We start from the raw sequence: 18397 nt of genomic DNA, 5'->3' as shown, positions 1-18397 counted from the left end.
TATATATATATATATATATATATATATATATATACGTGCTACGGTAAGCATCCTGACAACAAACGCAGGCGGAGATTGTTCCGTAATGGTGCCGAAAAATCTGCCGCGTTCAGTACAGTGTTTACGTTATGTGCAGCTAGCGCTAAAATGCCCGAGAGGGACACTATAAATATATGAAAAGCGTCTGATGGTCAGTATGCTGACGGTGCGTGACGACATCGGAAAATATGAATCGTAAACCTTTATGGAAGGAATCATGTGTCTCGGTTTTAGGATGTAAGATATGATAACTTGACCCGGTTTTCAACCGACGTTTCTGGAGCGCAGAACTTCCAAGAATTAGGTAGTCGCGAGCGCTATTAACGTTCTTGCTGATTTGTCGTGCAACTTGATATCAATAATGCCGAGCATAAGACGAGTTCGGGCGGCGTCTAGTTGCCGCTGCACACCCGCCCTCAGAGTCCTTGCAACGATTGGGCGGGGAGCTGTCGCTCACCATTACCCACGTGTTCTGAGTTGTTCTAACCGTAGATACAGTGGCATACATGGTGTGTACATGAGCGCAGGCAACCTACGCACCTGAACATCAATACCCACATCACTGGAACTGCACGCAGGCTGCCAATGTCGGGACTTGACTGGCATCAGTAAATACCGGCTTGTCAAATGCACTGCGAGGTGAGCTGGTGTCGCTGGGGCGCTTTAAACTGGTACCAGCAAACCATACTGGGGCGGGTCGGTAGACAATCACGCATCTAGACTGGTGTTCGTGCATATCAGTCTTCACAAATGCAGCTTATGCTTCTCTTGGAGGTAGGCATATCCCATTCCCTTTATTGATAGGTACCTTCGGTCCCCCTAGGCCGAAGTACTCAAGCACCCAAGAGCTACGCAAGGGTCGAAAGAACCTGCTAGCAGTTCCAATCTAGATAAGTGGGTAAACACCGGTGCAAACCCAGGAAAATTACGCTGGCAGGTGGGTACCTTTAGTATTGGCGCAAGGTTCCAGCATGTCGGCCTGCCACCGCAACGACAAAGCCCTGGTGCCAGCCCAGGAGCCGCCCACATGCCGCTACAGGATTTAGTTTAGTTTGGATTGAATTGCAGCATTTGTGGACAGCGACGGCCATTTTTTACTTTTCGCTTACTGTTAGACCAGACGCGTACGATTTGATCAGTATTGACAGTTTCTCGGGGTCCCCTTCAGTAGTTTAGAATTTATATTTGAAATAACAGCTGCCGCGGGAGAAATCTCATTGGGCTCCCTGCTCTCCACTTTGAAAGTTATACCCTTCATCTGCCTTGCTTTTTCCAACACGTGTGTCCTGTTATGCTTGCATCATACTTATTTGTCAAAATGACTGTATGATAAATGTTACGAAAGCTTGAAACACTGTTTAGACAAAAAAACGAACATCAGGCTATAATCCTTTGAATTCAACGAAACGTCACTATGTCTTTGAATTTTTCTCAATGGTGTCTACCACAGTGGCTTTTTTAGGCGCGCTTTGGCTGTGGGAGCCGGAGTAGCGCATGGTCCATGCCGACACACTGGCTCAAACTTCAACCAATGTGCTTCCCGGTAACAGACTGTCGTCGCCAGCTGAGCCAGTTACAAACGTTCTTTTATCCCACCAGTAAGCTGGCACGACTGTTGTCATGACGACGGTGATCGCGACTACAGAAAAGAAATTCATTATTGTAACAAAGCGTTGAAAGCGTGATTTGGGCCGGCAAATAAGCCAAATTGAGATCTTAATTATGTCTCGATGGTGCCGTAGTGGCACTACCCAGTGCTTTAATTAGACATAACTGGTCCTAAGATTTTACTAGAGAATATGATTGAAAAATCCCCCGATATCTGGGACAATCCCTTTAACCAGGCTTACACCGCACAGGGAGCTTTCTTTGGGATTTGTGCGGATGCTTGGACGTGTGCTTCGCCGCAGCAGCCGTGGAACTGACCCAAGGGCAAATCCAGCATGCCACCTTGGGGGTCAACCTCAGTTTGGGAAATGCCTTAAAGGGGTGTTCCACATTTAAAGATATTGAAGCATACATCAGATATGATAAACCGAGGCCACATAACTATTGGTTTGTATTTTGAATGGAAAGACTGCTCTAGACGGCACAATTCTCTATTAAGTAAATATGCTCCTCAATCCGCCACGGTTTGATTACGTCGTCGTGCCTTGCACACCAATTATTGAGAGCCAATTGACGGCCGTTATATTTGGAAATCGCGCTCACAAACGCCAGGGAAGAACGCAACGACAATTATATTTGTATTGGCCCTCATTGCCGGATGGCTTATGGGATGACAGGATTTGAATGACGTTATTAAGACGTCATAAATGCCAAGGTGACTTTGAAATACTCTCCCCGCTATACCTTTCCCCTATTTTCTCGGGCATGTAGCTCAGGTGCTGGAAAGCCCTAGGTCTTGTGCAGGGAGGGGGGGGGGGGGGGCATGACTACGGTTATTATTACCATACAACGCCGAAGATTCTTCAAGATGGCTATTTCAGTTCAAAACCCCATACAAACGTGGAATACTTCATTTAAAGTGTTCTTATAAAACAAACCGATCAGATTTGGATTCATTTCACTTGAAGGTGAGTTTTCCTCATCGTTGTCCATCTTCGAAAAAGGTGGGGGCAGGGTTTTGTGGCTGACTCGACTAGCCCTATTGTACCTGTCCTTTGACCCCGCTCATTACTGACTGACGGCTACAGCATGGCCCAGTGATACGGGGTGATGCAGGAACTTAGAATGGATTGGGTAGGGAGGAAACCAGGCACTGAAAAATTAATATAATGTCGTTCCAAGGTGTTGCGGTACTGAGGGCCGCCAGAAACGTGCTGCTGAATATCATTTCCTAACAGCCGGATGCTGAACAACTGACTTAAAAAAGTAAAATCGACTTCGTTATCTCGGGTACGTACGTCTTAAAGCTTGTTAAGAACAGTTGCAATGCAACAGCAAAGCTTATTTTTATGTGCAAAATTAAAGCACTTCCTGCGCGCTTGTGTTGACAGTAAAACAATGATCCATACATCTTTTGACACGCTGCCGCTCGTCGCCCGGCTAGCTCAGTCGGTAGAGCATGGGACTCTTAATCCCAGGGTCGTGGGTTCGAGCCCCACGTTGGGCGAAATCTTTCTTTCACGTTTTTCATGTCAATTGCAGCAAACATTACAAACGCATTAGCTTCATTTTCCTCAGATTGAAATCTAATGAAACGTATTCCAATCCTGCCGCTCCGAACGCGCAGCTATATTTTACACCCACCCATTCCGTCATTTTTCGAACAGCGGGGTCTCCTATCGTGGCGACTCCAGCGCCCTCTGCCCTTTACAGAAAGCCTGGGAATAAAGACAAAACGCATTTGGCCAACATAAAGCCACAAGGGCCCACCGAGGTTGGCCTACCTCAGGCTCTGTACGCATCCTTGAAACTAACCTTAGCACCTGACCATCATGAACTTAGCTATAAATGAGATATTAAGACCGATGGAACGTCAAAACGGTTTTTGGATGTTGATGGAGAGGGACCTCGCACAACTTTGGTTGTGAACCCATTCCAATGGTTCACTGCTTTTGACTGAATGGCATCTGCCTCTCCATAGTCCTACTCCTACCTTTTGCTAAATGAAACTTATTTCCTCCATGTCTCGGCCTAATTTCCGGTGCTTCATGTAGATCCACCTTGTCTGTCCCTTTCATAATCTTGTATATCTCTATCAGATCCCCTCTAAGTCTGCGATATTTCAGTTAACACAAATTCAAGGCCCTAAGCCTATACTTACGTTCTAAGTCGCCAATCCCATTCATCATCCTAGTTGTTTTTCGTTGCACTCTTTTCAGTCGATATATATCTTTCTGGAAGTATGGGACGAAGCTTGTGCACAATACTGTGGGTGTGGTCTGACATAAGTTAAGTACAACTTTTTGGCAACATTGCTTCTCTTATAATGGACATTCCTGCTAATAAGTCACGACATCCGAAGTGATGTGCTCTTAGCAGCCCCACCATGTTTGTCACCCTTTAAATCCCGAGAACGTATAGCCCCTAGACCCTTTTCTTCCAGGATCTGGTCTAATTCTTGGTGTCGCATTTAAAACTAACGCCCTCACTGCTAGAACTACTGAAGTGCATCATCTTTAATTTACCATAATTGAAAGACGAATGCCACGGAGAAGCCCAGTTCACTAATTTATTTAAGGCAAGTTGAATTTGTTTCGCTTGGTCGGTGTTTTTCGACAGTCCTATCGATTTAACATCGTCGACAAATTTTAGCACATTGCTCCGTAATCCCATTTCAATGTCTGTCATTAAAATGATAAAGAGCAACGGGCTCAACACCAACCCCTGTGAAACCCCGCTCTCCACTAGCTCCCACTGACATTTTGCACTGTTGAGCACTACTTTTTGTTTCCTGCCTAGCAGCCAGGCCCTTACCTAGCCAAGAATGTTTCACTCATTGCCATGCAATTTTAACTGAATATTCTGTAATACGCCTTTATTTCATCTGGACCTTTCATACGGTCAGTAGTGTAAGCGATTTATAGCTTATTTATCAACAGGCTCATCATATTTTTAGCACAATTGGTAAAAGAACGATTTTGGTATCAAAACGTCGCACATCAAACTTATCTATGCCACTAGATATAGGCATCGCACCAGACAGACGTCACCCCGAACATGCCACCATGTTTGGCATGTTTGGGGTGACGCTCCTCCGGCAGTCCACCGCCGCCTCAGGCGATCAGGAGAGGGCGGGGGAGGGGGGGGGGGGCGCCGGCGGGGTCTGCGCCTCGTCAGGCGGTGGCCTGCGGACGCCATCCCGCGGCCCGTTGGCGCGGAAGATTAATGACGTCCGCTCGGGCGGCGCGGCGCGCGCTAACCCGCTCGACACCGCGCACACCGGGTATGCGGCTAATGAGGGCCGGCGGCCGGCGCGGCGGCGGCGTCGGCGTCGGCGCCGTCCGGGACCGACGCCCCCGTCAAAGTTTAATTTGCCGGTGACGGAGGTGCGTACCTCGCAAGACGGCACCGTACCCCAGTACCTATTACGGCTAACTGCGTCGTAACAGCTTTGCGGAGCCTACGCTTACATATGCGCGTGACGTGATTGAATGTGACGTCGTAGATCGCTAGTTGGGGGCGGTATTTGGAAAGGAACAGGCCTCGGCCGAGGTCACCGTCCATGCATACCTGGAGGGACCCATTCGACACTATGGTGAATAACTGGCCGACACTAGGTCGGTGATGATGGAGTGCCGGGGGCGTGATGCCAGGTGACAGGATGGCAGAATCCACTTTTTACAAACTGGTGCTGGCCCTGTATCGGTACCACTACAGATCTATGGCTACTGGCTTGCAATTGGCAACGCTTGGTCGTTCCCCGTACTAATACTCACCGCGGGCCAAAATGCATGGTAACGGAAATGTTCCAGCGTTGTCAGCCAGTACACAGCTCCAGTCGAACTGGGGCTTATTCCGGTTGCAAGCACGAGGGTGCCAACATTCTGCACCTCTGGTTCAGCAACCGAACAGGAACGTCTCATCGTCACCCGTCGGGATCTTTTGAGAAGAATGGCGGAGTCTGCCTTCCAGTGAAGCCGAAGGCTCCATGACGGTGGCCTGACTCATCGGCAACGGTTGCGTTTACTCAGACCCGAACGTCTGTACTGGCAAATGAGCGGGGCAGCACAGGTGAGCGTCTTGTGCAGCCGATCGATTTCGTGATCCCTAATTTCCCAACCACGATGATCACCACCGACCGTCTGTTGGCACCACCTGGCTTGCCGACGCACGAGCGTGTTGAACGGGCCTGAGGTGGTGAGCGGGCCTGAGGGGTTGAGCGGGCCTGAGGTTGTGAGCGGGTCTGAGGGTGTGAGCGGGTCTGAGAGGGTGAACGTGTCTGAGGGGGTGAGCGGGCCTGAGTGGGGCAAGCGAGACGGAGGAGGTGGGCGGGTCTAAAGGGGTCAGCGTGTCTGAGGGGGTGAGCGGGCCTGAGGGGCGAGCGAGACTGAGGTGGTGAGCGGGTCTAAGGGTGTAAGTGAGGCTGATGTGCTGCTTCAGAGCAGGTCCCATTTGTCAGTTATTTCGGATGACAGCGGTCGCCTAGATAAGTGATTCAGATCGTCGCGCCTCCAGCCGCCACGCCGCCCGTGTAGACCGTCACCACCTCCAGTTCGCCACGCCGCTGGTGCAGACCGTCACCACCTCCAGCTCGCCACGCCGCTCGTGCAGACAGCCACCCCTAGTCACATCGCGTCACGTCGGATCTCCTCCACCGCCGGCCACGTCGAGGACGAATTGGAATTCCATCCCGTCAGGCCACTGGCATCACCAGGGATTTTGAAGCGCCGTCATAGTTAGTTAGGCGATGATATCACCAGCACGCTTGCTATCGGCAGCGTAAAAGGTGGTCTTCTGATGCGCTGGGGAAACTGTCGGTGAATGGTTGAAGTCTACGATTCTCCATGACCACCCCATGACCAAGGATTTTCCAGGGAGCACCTGCTGCGTCCTAATGTCACCCTTTGTATCACACTAGCAGCGATTTTAGGCAAGAAACCCGGTGCTGCCATCTCTCCAATCTTCTGCCGAGTCGATCAAGAATCAGGGATCTCTTGGACCTCTGTCCCTTACTAGTCCCTTTTTCGACCCGCACCGGTGCAGCTTCTAGGCGATGCTCCAGTTCATTCCTCATCCGTGCTTCTCTCACAGTCGGCACAGCCTCCAGACACCTCTTGGCCTTCCATCACCCTCGCAGCGGACCCAGCCCGCAGGTACTGCCAGCGGGCGTTGTTGCCGAGGTTGCCGAGCGAGCGCCAGCCGAGCGTGACATCACCACTCGCGCTATCAGCTGTCGCCATCTCGGGCCGAACAATGGGCCCCCGTCGTCCGGTCATCCCGGCGCGGTCGCGGCCGCCGGGCGGGCGTCGCAGGAGGCGGCGGCGCGGCAAATCGGCCCCGACCGTCGCCGACGACGGCATGCATTGTCCCCTCCCGACCTCAGACGGAGAATTAGCCGCGTGTCGGTGACTGGTGTTTGGCGAGGAGGAGATGAGAAGAACGTACTCGCGGCCAGGCGGCCAGCATTGGAGGTTTTCCCCTCGACTCTGTTCCTCGTGGGCTCGCTCTCTAGTGAGCCTGCAATAGCTGGGTAGATGAGATATGGGGCATGGATTGGGTGAGACAGGTCGCCGAGCTACGACAACCGAGTAGCAGACAACTGGACGGGGACGAGGGTCGATGAAAGGTCTTCAAATGAAACCAATTGCTCGTCCGTCAATATGTCACTTCTAGTGGTTAAGTAGAAGGTAAATGAATTCCTGCAAAATCCATTTGATGCCCATGCCTTTACCAGGCGATATGAGCCTATGCCGTTTGTAGCTTTCCATCCGGTAACTTTTTCCAAGAGCAATCGAGGCTGGATTTTATCGCTGAAGCCTTACCTCGTCCAGCTATAAACATTCTGGTTTTCAATCTGTCCAGCATAAGGTCACGGCACACTTGGCCTCCAATTATCGTCTTCGATTGCTTTTTCATTTGGCATCAAAATGTCGTCAACCGGCTATTCCCAGGTTTTTGCCATGCGATCTATCAGGCCAAAGTGAATTACCGGATCGCGTGACGTTGGTCGGTGGCAATGGCGTAGCCAGGATTTTGCCCAGGAGGGGACCGCATAGCCCTAAAGGGGCTTTTCCAGCCATGGGGCTCCCTTTTCGTTGTTTGTGGCTCGGTTTTAAACTCGGGAACTTCTCATGTCAGGGATAATTTTGTTGCGTCGGAAGCTGTTTTTATGTTTTAAACTCGGGGACTTCTCATGTCAGGGATAATTTTGTTGCGTCGGAAGCTGTTTTTATGTTTTAGAAGCTCCCACGAGGTGTCTTAAACGGCCAGTAAAAGTGCTGGGCCTTTGACCCAGTTGACCCAGTTTGGAACAACCATGGCCTCAAAAGCGACCTCGAACAACGACTTTGCCTTCGTCACTGGTGGGTGTCGAATTCCGTCTAAGACAGCTACGAATTGAGGCATAATAAATTACGTGAGTTAATTTGTTATAGATTATAAAAATGCTAGCTTATGGTAGTTATAGCATCATGAATGAATTACAAGATCTGGCATCACTTCAAATCAAAATTAGCACCTCAATCACCTCCCATATATATATATATATATATATATATATATATATATATATATATAAAGAGAGAGAGAGAGAGAGAGAGAGAGAGAGAGAGAGAGAGAGAGAGAGAGAGAGATATATATATATATATATATATATATATATATATATATATATAATGGGGTCAAACTGATTATCCTTCGGGAGAATGCGACGTTATACGCACCTTCTTCGGCTAACAAACAAGTGCGTTCTATAAAGACGCGTTGTATACGACGCCTTTCTTGATACCTTTAGACTTATGTGCACCATGAACATACGCCAATTTCAGTTTATTTTCGCACGTTCAATAACGCCGAAACTTGCATCACAGTGCAGAATAAATAGTGCCCGTTACCCGACGTTGATGGTGAGTATTCTTGACCGGAGCCGTGCTGGCCGCGCCGTCCTCGCGCGCTCTGTGTGCCTCTCGCCGGAGCCGTGCCGGCCGCGCCGTCCTCGCGCGCTCTGTGTGCCTCTCACCGCTGGCAGGAGTATCGATCAGCGCAACCACCGGGACTGCCGGTGACAGGATGCGTTTGCTGCACACAGACCCTCTCATCATGGCCTGATACAGGTCTGATATGATGTCCCAGATACTCGTGGAGCCGGCGACGTCCCTATATTAGATCCCGAGGTAGCCACCACGGATATACGCGGGTATGGGGTGACCCACGTCCGGGTTTGTCGGTGGGCGCGCCCCGTCCGATGTTGGTGGCAATAGTGTAGTAAGGTACCAGAATTACGACGGCACTGCTGCGGTTGAAACGTTAGATGGCGTATAAGAATTGAGTGAAAAGAAGGAAAAAAGGGGCGAGAGAGCTCCACCAAATTTAGACCGCATAATTGTGACGTAAGTGTGAGAGAAGGATTTACCAGATAGAGCGATTGTCTGGCGACTTGAACTCGTCGCGAGCAGAACAGTCTGCCGAGATGAAATGCGTCGTCTCCATTACCGAAACAGCAGATCGCTTACGCGTCGTTTCTCTTCGGGCCTCGGGAGACGGGGATCACCATCGTTGCCCGGTCGAGCGTCCTCCGTGCAATGCCGCGGGCTTACTGTCAGGCATCAGGGGTCGAGTCCGGGCCGGGCAGATGCACCTCCGAGCCGACAGGTCGCCGCTAATGATGCCCCGTCCGACACCGAGCCGGTCCGTGATTAATGTGTCGGCGAGCGCCGCCGGGCCAGCTGTCGGCCAAACGTGTCCCGGCTTACCGCTGTCGGCACGAAACCGCCGCAAAAACCGGCCGCGCAAAAACGCAAAGCGCCTTTAAATTTGTAATTGCTCCTGGGCGTACTCGGCATGCCGCGCATCGGCGGCAAGCGGTGGGCGGAGCGGGGTGGTAAGGTGCCGGGCGGGGGCGGGCTGATTTATACGCCGGGGGCTGACAGCCGGCGCTCGGAGGACCTTTGTGACGGCGGGCGTCCCGCGGCTCGGCGGCGGGCATGGGCCGCCGGCCGGCCGGCCCCCCGCCGCACAATTACCGGGCTGGCCGGCACGACATTGCCGGCGTCGACAGCGCTGTAAATACGCCAGTCAGGGGCCTTTGTACGCCGGCGGTGGCAAGGCAGGCCTGCCCGGCTGGCTGGACACTGGGTATGCATGCGCTGGATGGACACTGGGCATACGTGCCTGGCTGGACTCTGGACATGCAGACGCTGGCTGGACACCGGGCGTGTATGTGCTGGCTGGGCACTGGATGTGTCTGTGCTGGCTGGACACCGGGTATGCATGTGCTGGCTGGGCACTGGGCGTTTATGTGCTGGCTGGGCACTGGGTGTGTCTGTGCTGGCTGGGCACTGGATGTGCGCTGTGCACTCTGTACGCGTAGTGTCCATCCCCGTTGAAAGGTACGGTTTCACATCTGAAGGTATTGAAGCACGCATCAGATATGAAGAAACAAGCTCACTTACAACTATTGGTACAGTTCTTAAGTGGAAAAGACTGCTCTAGACAGCACAATGCTCTGTTTAGCAAATATGGTCTTCAATGCCGCATGGTTTGATTACGCCATCGTACCTTGCACAACATTGATTGAGAGCCACTTGACGACTGGTATATCTGGAAATCGTGCTCACGAACGCCAGATGGGAATGCCTCAACACTTACATTTTTCTAGGTCTTGTCTTCCGCATGGCTTGTAGAATGACGGGATTTGTATGACATTATTAGGATGTTATGAGTGTCAAGATGACTTTGAATTACTCCTCTCGATAAAACTTTCCCCATTTTCGCAGGCGTGCAGCTCAGAAATTAGGGGGGGGGGTCTTAAGAGGGGCAGGAATGCAAGCAGCACCAAAAGGTCTTCAAGATGGCTACTTCAGTTCAAAGCCCGATATAAAATTGGAACACTCCCTTTAACTGAGAACCGTCTACCAATGGGTCGCAGGCTGCGAATGCCTTTGTACTTCGAACGTTTCAGGCATTTAAATAGCAAAGCAAGCACACGTTAATAGCGCACATTATGCAAGTTGTTAAACATGCGATAACATACGATACCGAGGATGTTAGACCGTGTTTCTATGACAATGCCGGCATGTTTCAGGACCTAAGCTGATAGTACATGGTAGTATCCATTTGCGGTTAAGTGATCAATAGTTCACGCCTGTTTTGTCGGCGTCGCTACAAATCGTGCCTTGAGCCCGGTAGTGGGGACCTTAAGCCCATGTCGACAGGGGCTCAGCCAGCGCCCGAGTTATGGCCCAATCCATTCCCCTAACGACGGTGATCATATCAAATCAAATCAGCCGCTGCAGACACAGCTTTCTTCTTCGCGGCGGGGCCCCTCATCCTGATTCGCCGGCTGCGCGGCGCCCTCTGAATAAAATCACCAACACGAGCCTGCTTCCCCGCGCCCGTCGCGGGTCGACGGCTTTATTGAAAGCAAATTGCGAGCGTGAAACCCCCGGCGACGAGTCCGTTTGAAAGACTTCATGCAGTGCGGCGCTATTGTGGGGATATTTATTGGCCACGGGCTGTGCTGCGGTCGGCGGAGCGAGGCCTCGTCTCGCCTCCCGCGGGCTGCCGGCTGGCGTTGCTCTGCTGTGGGGCCCAAGGCGTCCTCCCAGAACGTCCGATGATGTTAAATGGAGAGTGGCACGGCCGGCGCGGTGGTGACCAGAGAGCATGGTCTTCACTGACGCGCAGCGCTCCACTCGGACCTTGCGTCTGTCTTTTCATGGCCACGGATGTTGCAGGCTTGCAGAAATAATTGTATTCCTTTATCGCGTCCCTATCGCCTCCATTCGAGCCCATTCACACCAATCGCCAAGCAGACTGCTGATCATCAATTTGCAGTTAGAATCAATCCCAACATCCCTCGGCCATCATTCCAGGTGGGAACGCCGCCGCCCGCATCACAAGCGCCCAGCGCCATGGGTCAGCCGGCCCATAACAGCGTCGTTGTCGCGGCGATCGCACGCTCCCCCGCCGGCCGAGGTCCATTTGGCAGCGGCTCGGGACCGCTTTCCCGATGACGGCGCCGTTCCATCCGCTCAAAGATCGGCCGCCGCGGCCGTCGACGCCGCTCAGCTCCGCCGACAGCGTCGTTGTGCCGCGGCCGAGACGGCGGCGCGCGCCGGCGGCGGCGCGGTGCTCAGACAATCTAATTTCTGGCGCGTCCCCGGCGATATTAATGCAAAGACCCAGGAACTTCAAACTTGATTAAAAGCTGCGGTCGGATCGTGGGGAACCATCAAGGTCCGACGAATATGGCGCGGCGTGCGTGATGATATTCTGAAGGGCATCAGGGATATCCCGGTCGCGGGCAGCAATCCGTAAAATGGGCACGCGCAGCTGGGAAGTGGCTGGCTCGTTTATTGAGCTCCAGACCTGCTCAAGTCATGCAAGTGAATTACCGTTCGGAACATGAAACTGACAGAGACGAACTGCCCGGTTCATGCCAGCATCAATCAACAAGAATGTTTACATTCGGTGCGCAACAGAAATATGAATATCGCAAAGCTTCACTTTCAATGTCTGGCACCCATGTTGCACTTGATTCGTTCGTCCTCGGTGACACCCGACTCAGTACGCTACCACGCCAACGCTTTCAATTCAAAACTTGACTGTGGACCGGTGCTTGCCAGACACATCATTCCGAATGTATCGCCGTTGATTCAACGACACGCCCGGTCATTGTTGCAGTATTGTTCGCCAGAGCACGACCGGCACCAGGTCTGCAATCCTTGCTTTATCGCATGGATATGTTTATTAATAATCACAGTTCAGCATATAAAATGACACAGGCACTAAAAGCAACTTCATCCGACTCACCAAACGGCTGTGGTACACGTAGAAACAATATCAAACTGTACAAAGAACAGCAGTGGTGGTGCACGTCCTTCCTCCAGTTCGCCCAGCTCGCTACCGTCCGCCATATAAAAACGCCACTCGTAAGCCCGCTGGGACCATGCCCTGTCACCGTCGGCCCGTCGAGCCAGCACTCCCCGGTCGCACGCGCCGGCGGCACGTGCTTGGGGGGGGGGGGGAGAGGACGCCGGCTGACAGGCGGCCCCGCGAGCCCGGGTCACGACCCCCGACCCCGGCGGCCGCTAAGGCGTTGGCCGCAGGCGCCGCGGCCGCGCCGCCAAAGCCCGGAGAAACACACAGAGCGTTGAAACGGGATATCGACATCGCCTATAGAGCGCAGCGGGACTTCGTCCCGGCGCGGGTACACACACGCACACGCGAGAGACGCACGACGTGCACCATCCGCGTCCCCACTGCCGCGGGGGTCGGTTCAGGCACGTGCGGAGATCGCCCCGCCGCTGCACGCGCCAGGGCCTTGACTAGGAGCCCCGGGGCTGGCTCGGCACCGGCGCCACGCGCCGCCCCTCGACTGGAGCAGCGGGGCTCCCCGTTGCCCGCCGCTATATCACAGACAGAACCGTCCCCGGCCGGTCAGCTCGGCTCCTGGTGAGCGTCGCACGGTTAGGAACACGCGCCGGCCGCGCCGCCGCGCTATGAAGTCCGTGGCCGGGGCAGCGGCGGCGTCTCACGAACCCGACTCGTTGCGGTAGCCGAGGTTCTTCCTCTGCAGGAAGAGGTGAATCTCGCGGAAGGTTGGGCCGGGTCGAGCGGGTCACGCCGCCAGCACTCCAGCAGCAGGTCGTAGATCTCACGGGGACAATCGTGTGGCTGCGGCAGGTACACCTGGAACGGAGGAGACGGCTGCTAGAGCTGTGGTCCAGCTCGCACGGCTGCTTGCATTGCCGTGGGAGATGCTTGACGGTCCGCCGCACCCCGCCGTCGTATCGCGTAATGGGGCTGTCGGCCGCCGCACCGCCACCTGGGCCCAAGCCGACGCTCTGGAATTCATCGACTTCGACGCTTTGATATGCTAAAAGCCTACACGGCCACGCAATGCAGCTTTCCATTTGAGTTGGCTATTGTCACGGCACCGGACTATCTAAGCAGGCAGCAGTCGTAAATGGGTAGGAACCGCGCTTTATGGCCGATTAGGCCAACACGTCGCGTCGTCATTCCTCCCCTGTCGCCAGGGCAAACACGGCGCGCCTTTGCTGCCAGCGACGACGCGGTGCACCAATAGGACACGCTTTCTCTGGAGCGCCGACCGGACCGGAGGGCAATCACGCCCGCCCCGCCTCTTTCCGCCCGACCGCCGCCTCTCCGCTGCGACGGTCGGGGCGCCGCGTCCGAAGAGAAGACCGCCCGCACTCCTGAGGGGTTCTGCAGGGCGCCACGTACCCGCCGGTCACGCTAGATGAGTTCGCAGGGCCGCAGTGAGGCCCATCTGGCCTCCTGTCTGACAGGCGCGAGACATGGCAGCGGCCACCGCACCACTGGATGTACGCTGCAGGCGGAAGGTGTAGCGTTGCATGAAGAGATGGTGCAAGAACACGGGATCCTATCGTGGTGCACCTGAGTGCATTGCAACGCTGTGTTCTCTACGGGTAAATATCTATGCATACTTGAATGTGAGGCCCTTTGCTCCGACAGCAGACACCTTTGTCCCAACACGCGTCCCAGCAGCGGTCGCCGTCGTTCCACCAACGGTCTCCGCCGTCCCAGCAGCGGTCGCCGTCGTTCCACCAACGGTCTCCGCCGTCCCAGCAGTGGTTCCCGTCGTCCCACCAGCGGACTCCGTCGTCCCAGAAGCGGTCCCCGTCGTCCCACCAGCGGTCCCCGTCGTCCCAGAAGCGGCCCTCCTCGCCACAGCAGCGGTTCCCGTCGTCCCCGTCGTTCCAGCAGCGGTCTCCGTCGTCCCAGAAGCGGTCCCCATCGTCCAACCAGCGGTCTCCGTCGCCCCACCAGCGATCCTCGTCGTCCCAGTAGCGGCCCGTGTTGTCCCAGCAGCAGTCTCCATTGTCCCAGCAGCGGTCCCCGTCGCCCCACCAACAGTCTCCGTCGTCCCACCAGCGGTCCCCGTCGCCACAGCAGCGGTCCCGTCGTTGCCGACGCAGGGTCGATGGCGCGGCGATCGGTTGGCGCCGGCGGCCCGGTCCCGGGGGACACTCCCCGCCACGGCAGGGCGGCTATCTCTGCGAGCGCTGAGCCACGGGGATCGCCAATATCAGTCCACCAAACACAACCCATATTGGGTCCCCGCGCTCCAGGCTGACAGCCCTGTCGACCCGCGGCGACTGGGGCGTGCTGGAGCGGCTCCGTGCAGCCTTGTCATCGCACACATCATCTTCGACGCTTCCTGCCGCACATACTCGGCGCACTGCTGCCGACGCCGCCGCCGCCCGTCGCTCGGCGTGCGAGACCGTCGAGGCGGGCAGGCGATGACCACCGTCCAGCCGGGAGAGACGCGCCCGCCGTGCGGAAAGCGATCCGGAGGCAGCGCAGCCTGGGCGCGGCAGCCGCCTGCGCCGCGGTCTAATGACACGGCCGCTGATGGCTGCCGACCGATGCACGTAACTGATCGCGGCGCGCGATGGAAGTGATTGCAGGCGCACAAGGCAGCGATAGCCGGGCCGGCGATTAATCGATATCGCCATTACGAGCGCGGGGCGACAGCTGCTCAGAGGCAGAGGCGCTCGTCGCAGTGCGGCTTCCAAGGTAATGGTGCCACCAGTGCAGTGGCACGGCATGGTGGGACGCATTGAAAGGAATGACATGCCTTGGGTGGTTGCAATGCGCCCTGTTATGACTTCTGGATCCAGTGGGGGGAAGGGTGTTCTCGTGCTCAAAGTAAGTTTTACGAGGCTATCCGGGGGAAGCGTCACGTCTAAAGTTCAGTGGGATGTGTGCCTCGATCGATCACATGGCTCCCTCCCAAATAGTGTTGCTGGGCGCGCCTCTGACTGTCGGCGCGCGGGTTCATCAGCTATGTCCCAAGCAGCGTGGCTGGGCGCGCCTCTGGCTGCCGGTGCGTGGCTATGTCAGTTATGTCAAGCACGTTGACTTGAGACAGACGCGGCCCATTCATTAGTGATTATGTGACCATAAACTGCGTAATGCGCATTCTGCGCGGTTTACGATTGGTAAGGACGGGAGCGCGCCCTAAACATAAGTTATAAGGCATCCATCTGACGGCTCTCGCAAACTACACCTAATTAGTTACGTCTTCCGTGGGCGATGTTTATCGATGGCTCTCGTTCGCAGCATCAGCCTCTCCCTCTCCCTCTTCCCAAGGGTTAACAGCGCCGGCGTCTTTATCCTATTGCAGCGACAGTCCCCGCCCAGCCGTCGTGCTAATGCAATCCTCCATCAATGCCCGCCGTATACAAATATCATTACCCAAGCTCCCCTCGTCGTTAGCGACCTGTCCAACTCCCCGAGGCGTTGCTGCCAAATCAGATGGGGTCCCTGACAGTGGACCGAGTCGGGGCGCACGCGCTCACCGCCGCCAGGAATTTACATAATTGTGTTTTATGTGGGCGCGCGGGCCGGGCCGGTGAGAGAAGCCGCGTCTCTGGGGACGGGGAGAGGTGCCGGCGGCCATCTGCCCCTCCTGGCCGGGGCCGGACGTCCGTCGGCGCCCGGCGCATCACCCGGGCGCGGCGCCGCCACGCTCCGTCGCCATACCTTCAGCGACGCGCGCGCGCGCGGCGGAGGATCGGCGGCGCGCGAGGAACAGGACCAGGACGCGGCGACAGGGCGCAGGCCACCACGGGCGACGGACACGCCGGTGGAGCCCCGCCGGCGGGCCGGCGGCACCGGGGCGCCAGCGCCAGCTGCTGCCGCCGCAGGGACGCGTGGCACGGACGCCAGCGCCGCCGCATCGCCATGGCAGGAGCTGGGCCGACACGGACTGAGGTGGACATCACCCGTCGCGTGTCGGGCCTCAGGCGTTACCGGTTGTAGGCCGCGTGCGCCGAAGTAGCCCGTTGGCTGAGGACACGATGGGAGGCGGAGTCGTTCCGGCCAGGAGTAACACAACGCGGAACTTCGTAAAATGCAGTTAGCGTCAGATAAATTCCCTTGCCATTGGGGTCGGGCTTGTTTGGCCGGGCGACGCTGCAATGTGACGTGTCGGGAGGCCGCTGTGCTTTACGGCATTTTGACGGCTCCGCGGCGCTGCCGCCGCGTCGCTGTAAAACAGCGCTATCGGCGGGCCGCCGGGTGCTTCAGGCCGCGATGGTTTGGTTTGGCACGCTGGGCGGTGAAACACATGACCGCTACGCCCCAGATCGGGCGCTGCGCGCATCTGATTGGACTCGCGTTCGGAACAGCGCTAGATCAGCGCGCCGCCGGCTGGCCAAGTCGGAAGTGCTGCAGCGATGACAAAAAAGAGCTTTTGCCGAGGAGAAAGGCTTTTGGCCGCTCTAACGTTTATATTTACAATTTTCAGTGTCGAAAGGGAACAGTATCAGAATGTGTTTATACCGAAACAGTGCGTTGATGCACGTGCTTACGCGAGGCGCGCTTATGACGACGCGTCATCGAAGCAGATCTCGCATATGTAAGCTGCCTGTCGCTGTGATAGAGCTGGGCCAGCGTCTCAGTGGCTCACCTGCTGCGCGTCGTTGTGATAGAGCTGGGCCAGCGTCTCGATGACGCGCTCATCGGTCATCTCTTCGTAAGGCTGCTGGCGCGCGTAGGTCAGCACCTCCCACAGCGTCACCGCAAACGACCAAACGTCCGACTTGGTGGTGAATTTACCCTGCGGATACACACATTAACAGAGCTGGTACGCAGGGTGACGTCAGACTGTGCACGACCACACCGTGCGGATACAGAAGTTGATGATGGACACTAAGTCACATTATGAATGCGTTCTCAAATCGGCGATAAGATAATTTCAGCACAGTCGTGAATCTGTCGGACTCCATTCAGGATATTTTCACTCACATAAGTTAAGAGCGAGAACAGCAATCGTTCCAAATGCAAAGCGGGCACGACATTGCACTTAGCCGTCAGTAAGCCCCTGGGATATGTGTGTAGGCATAAGATGGGTCTTCGAAACTACATGCGAATCCCATTAAAGCACCATCTGGCAAATAACGGCGCATAGCTTCCTTTCAGCGAAAATTTCAGGCCAAATATGGATTAGACGTACAGACAAATTGTCAGAAATATCGGTGGCATATGCGGTACTTCCTGTAGCGAGGTGTGTTGTGTTGCGCAGACCCCTTTTTCACGCTTGCTTGCGTGGCGTTGATATCAGAGTCTTCCCTGAGCTTGGTGTGTGGAAGCTGACATCACTGGTTCAGTGATCTGGACTACCGAATGGTTTTGGTCCATCCTATTAATCAGCTTGTTCCGGGAATTCTACCGTGCCATACATTGCACGGCCGCTTGATGGTGACGTTCCCCTGCCTATGGGGAGAAGTGCGACGCCGAAGTGCAACTCAGGACATCCGGTTGTTGCCCGCCCGCACCCCGCGCCTGACACTCGTTCAGTGACAAAGCTGGTGCCCCACCCATTAACATCGCAGCTTCTTCGTAGGCCATGTCTGTTTTAATAGCGATTGACAAGAAACGTAAAATCAATTATTGCACTCAGCAATTTGCAAAACATTTTACTACAGCCATGAGCGTAGCACGCCTGAAATGCTAATGAAGTCCATTCATGTTTCGGTGTCGTTTGATGAGGTCCGATGAGGTCATTTGATGAGGTCACAGGAGTGTCCGATCTGCCCAAGAGTTACTGGGATCCGAACCCAATCAGCCCCAGTGGCGGTTACTCCTCGGGCTTCAGCTAAACGTCATGCATGAAATCTGTTGAAACAAAGGTTGTTTGAGCAGCTGTCCTCCGACAGCTTGACCAGCAGCAGCTCCTCGTGTCCAGGTCCCTTCGAGA

General features: G+C 55.0%; 1 protein-coding gene and 1 non-coding gene across 2 annotated transcripts in view; one reads left to right on the top strand and one right to left on the bottom strand.

Annotated features, from left to right (window-relative positions):
* Positions 1 to 18397, bottom strand: part of LOC119102670 (discoidin domain-containing receptor 2-like) — a 68252-nt gene that overhangs the window by 31336 nt on the left and 18519 nt on the right. The window contains exons 6-7 of the mRNA XM_037226129.1: positions 17108 to 17257; positions 13243 to 13338 (exon numbers count right to left, since the gene is read on the bottom strand). Coding sequence (XP_037082024.1) covers positions 13243 to 13338; positions 17108 to 17257 — 246 coding nt within the window. The remainder of the gene's footprint in view (positions 1 to 13242; positions 13339 to 17107; positions 17258 to 18397) is intronic.
* TRNAK-CUU (transfer RNA lysine (anticodon CUU)) lies at positions 3082 to 3154 on the top strand. Its single transcript has one exon. It is a non-coding gene; the product is annotated as a tRNA-Lys (tRNA).

The sequence above is a fragment of the Pollicipes pollicipes genome, unplaced genomic scaffold, assembly GCF_011947565.3.
Source record: "Pollicipes pollicipes isolate AB1234 unplaced genomic scaffold, Ppol_2.1 Scaffold_5724;HRSCAF=6776_pilon_pilon_pilon, whole genome shotgun sequence".
NCBI classification, from domain to species: Eukaryota; Metazoa; Arthropoda; class Thecostraca; order Pollicipedomorpha; family Pollicipedidae; genus Pollicipes; species Pollicipes pollicipes.
The sequence above is the reverse complement of the archived record's forward strand: the minus strand, read 5'-3'. Positions and strand labels throughout refer to the sequence as shown.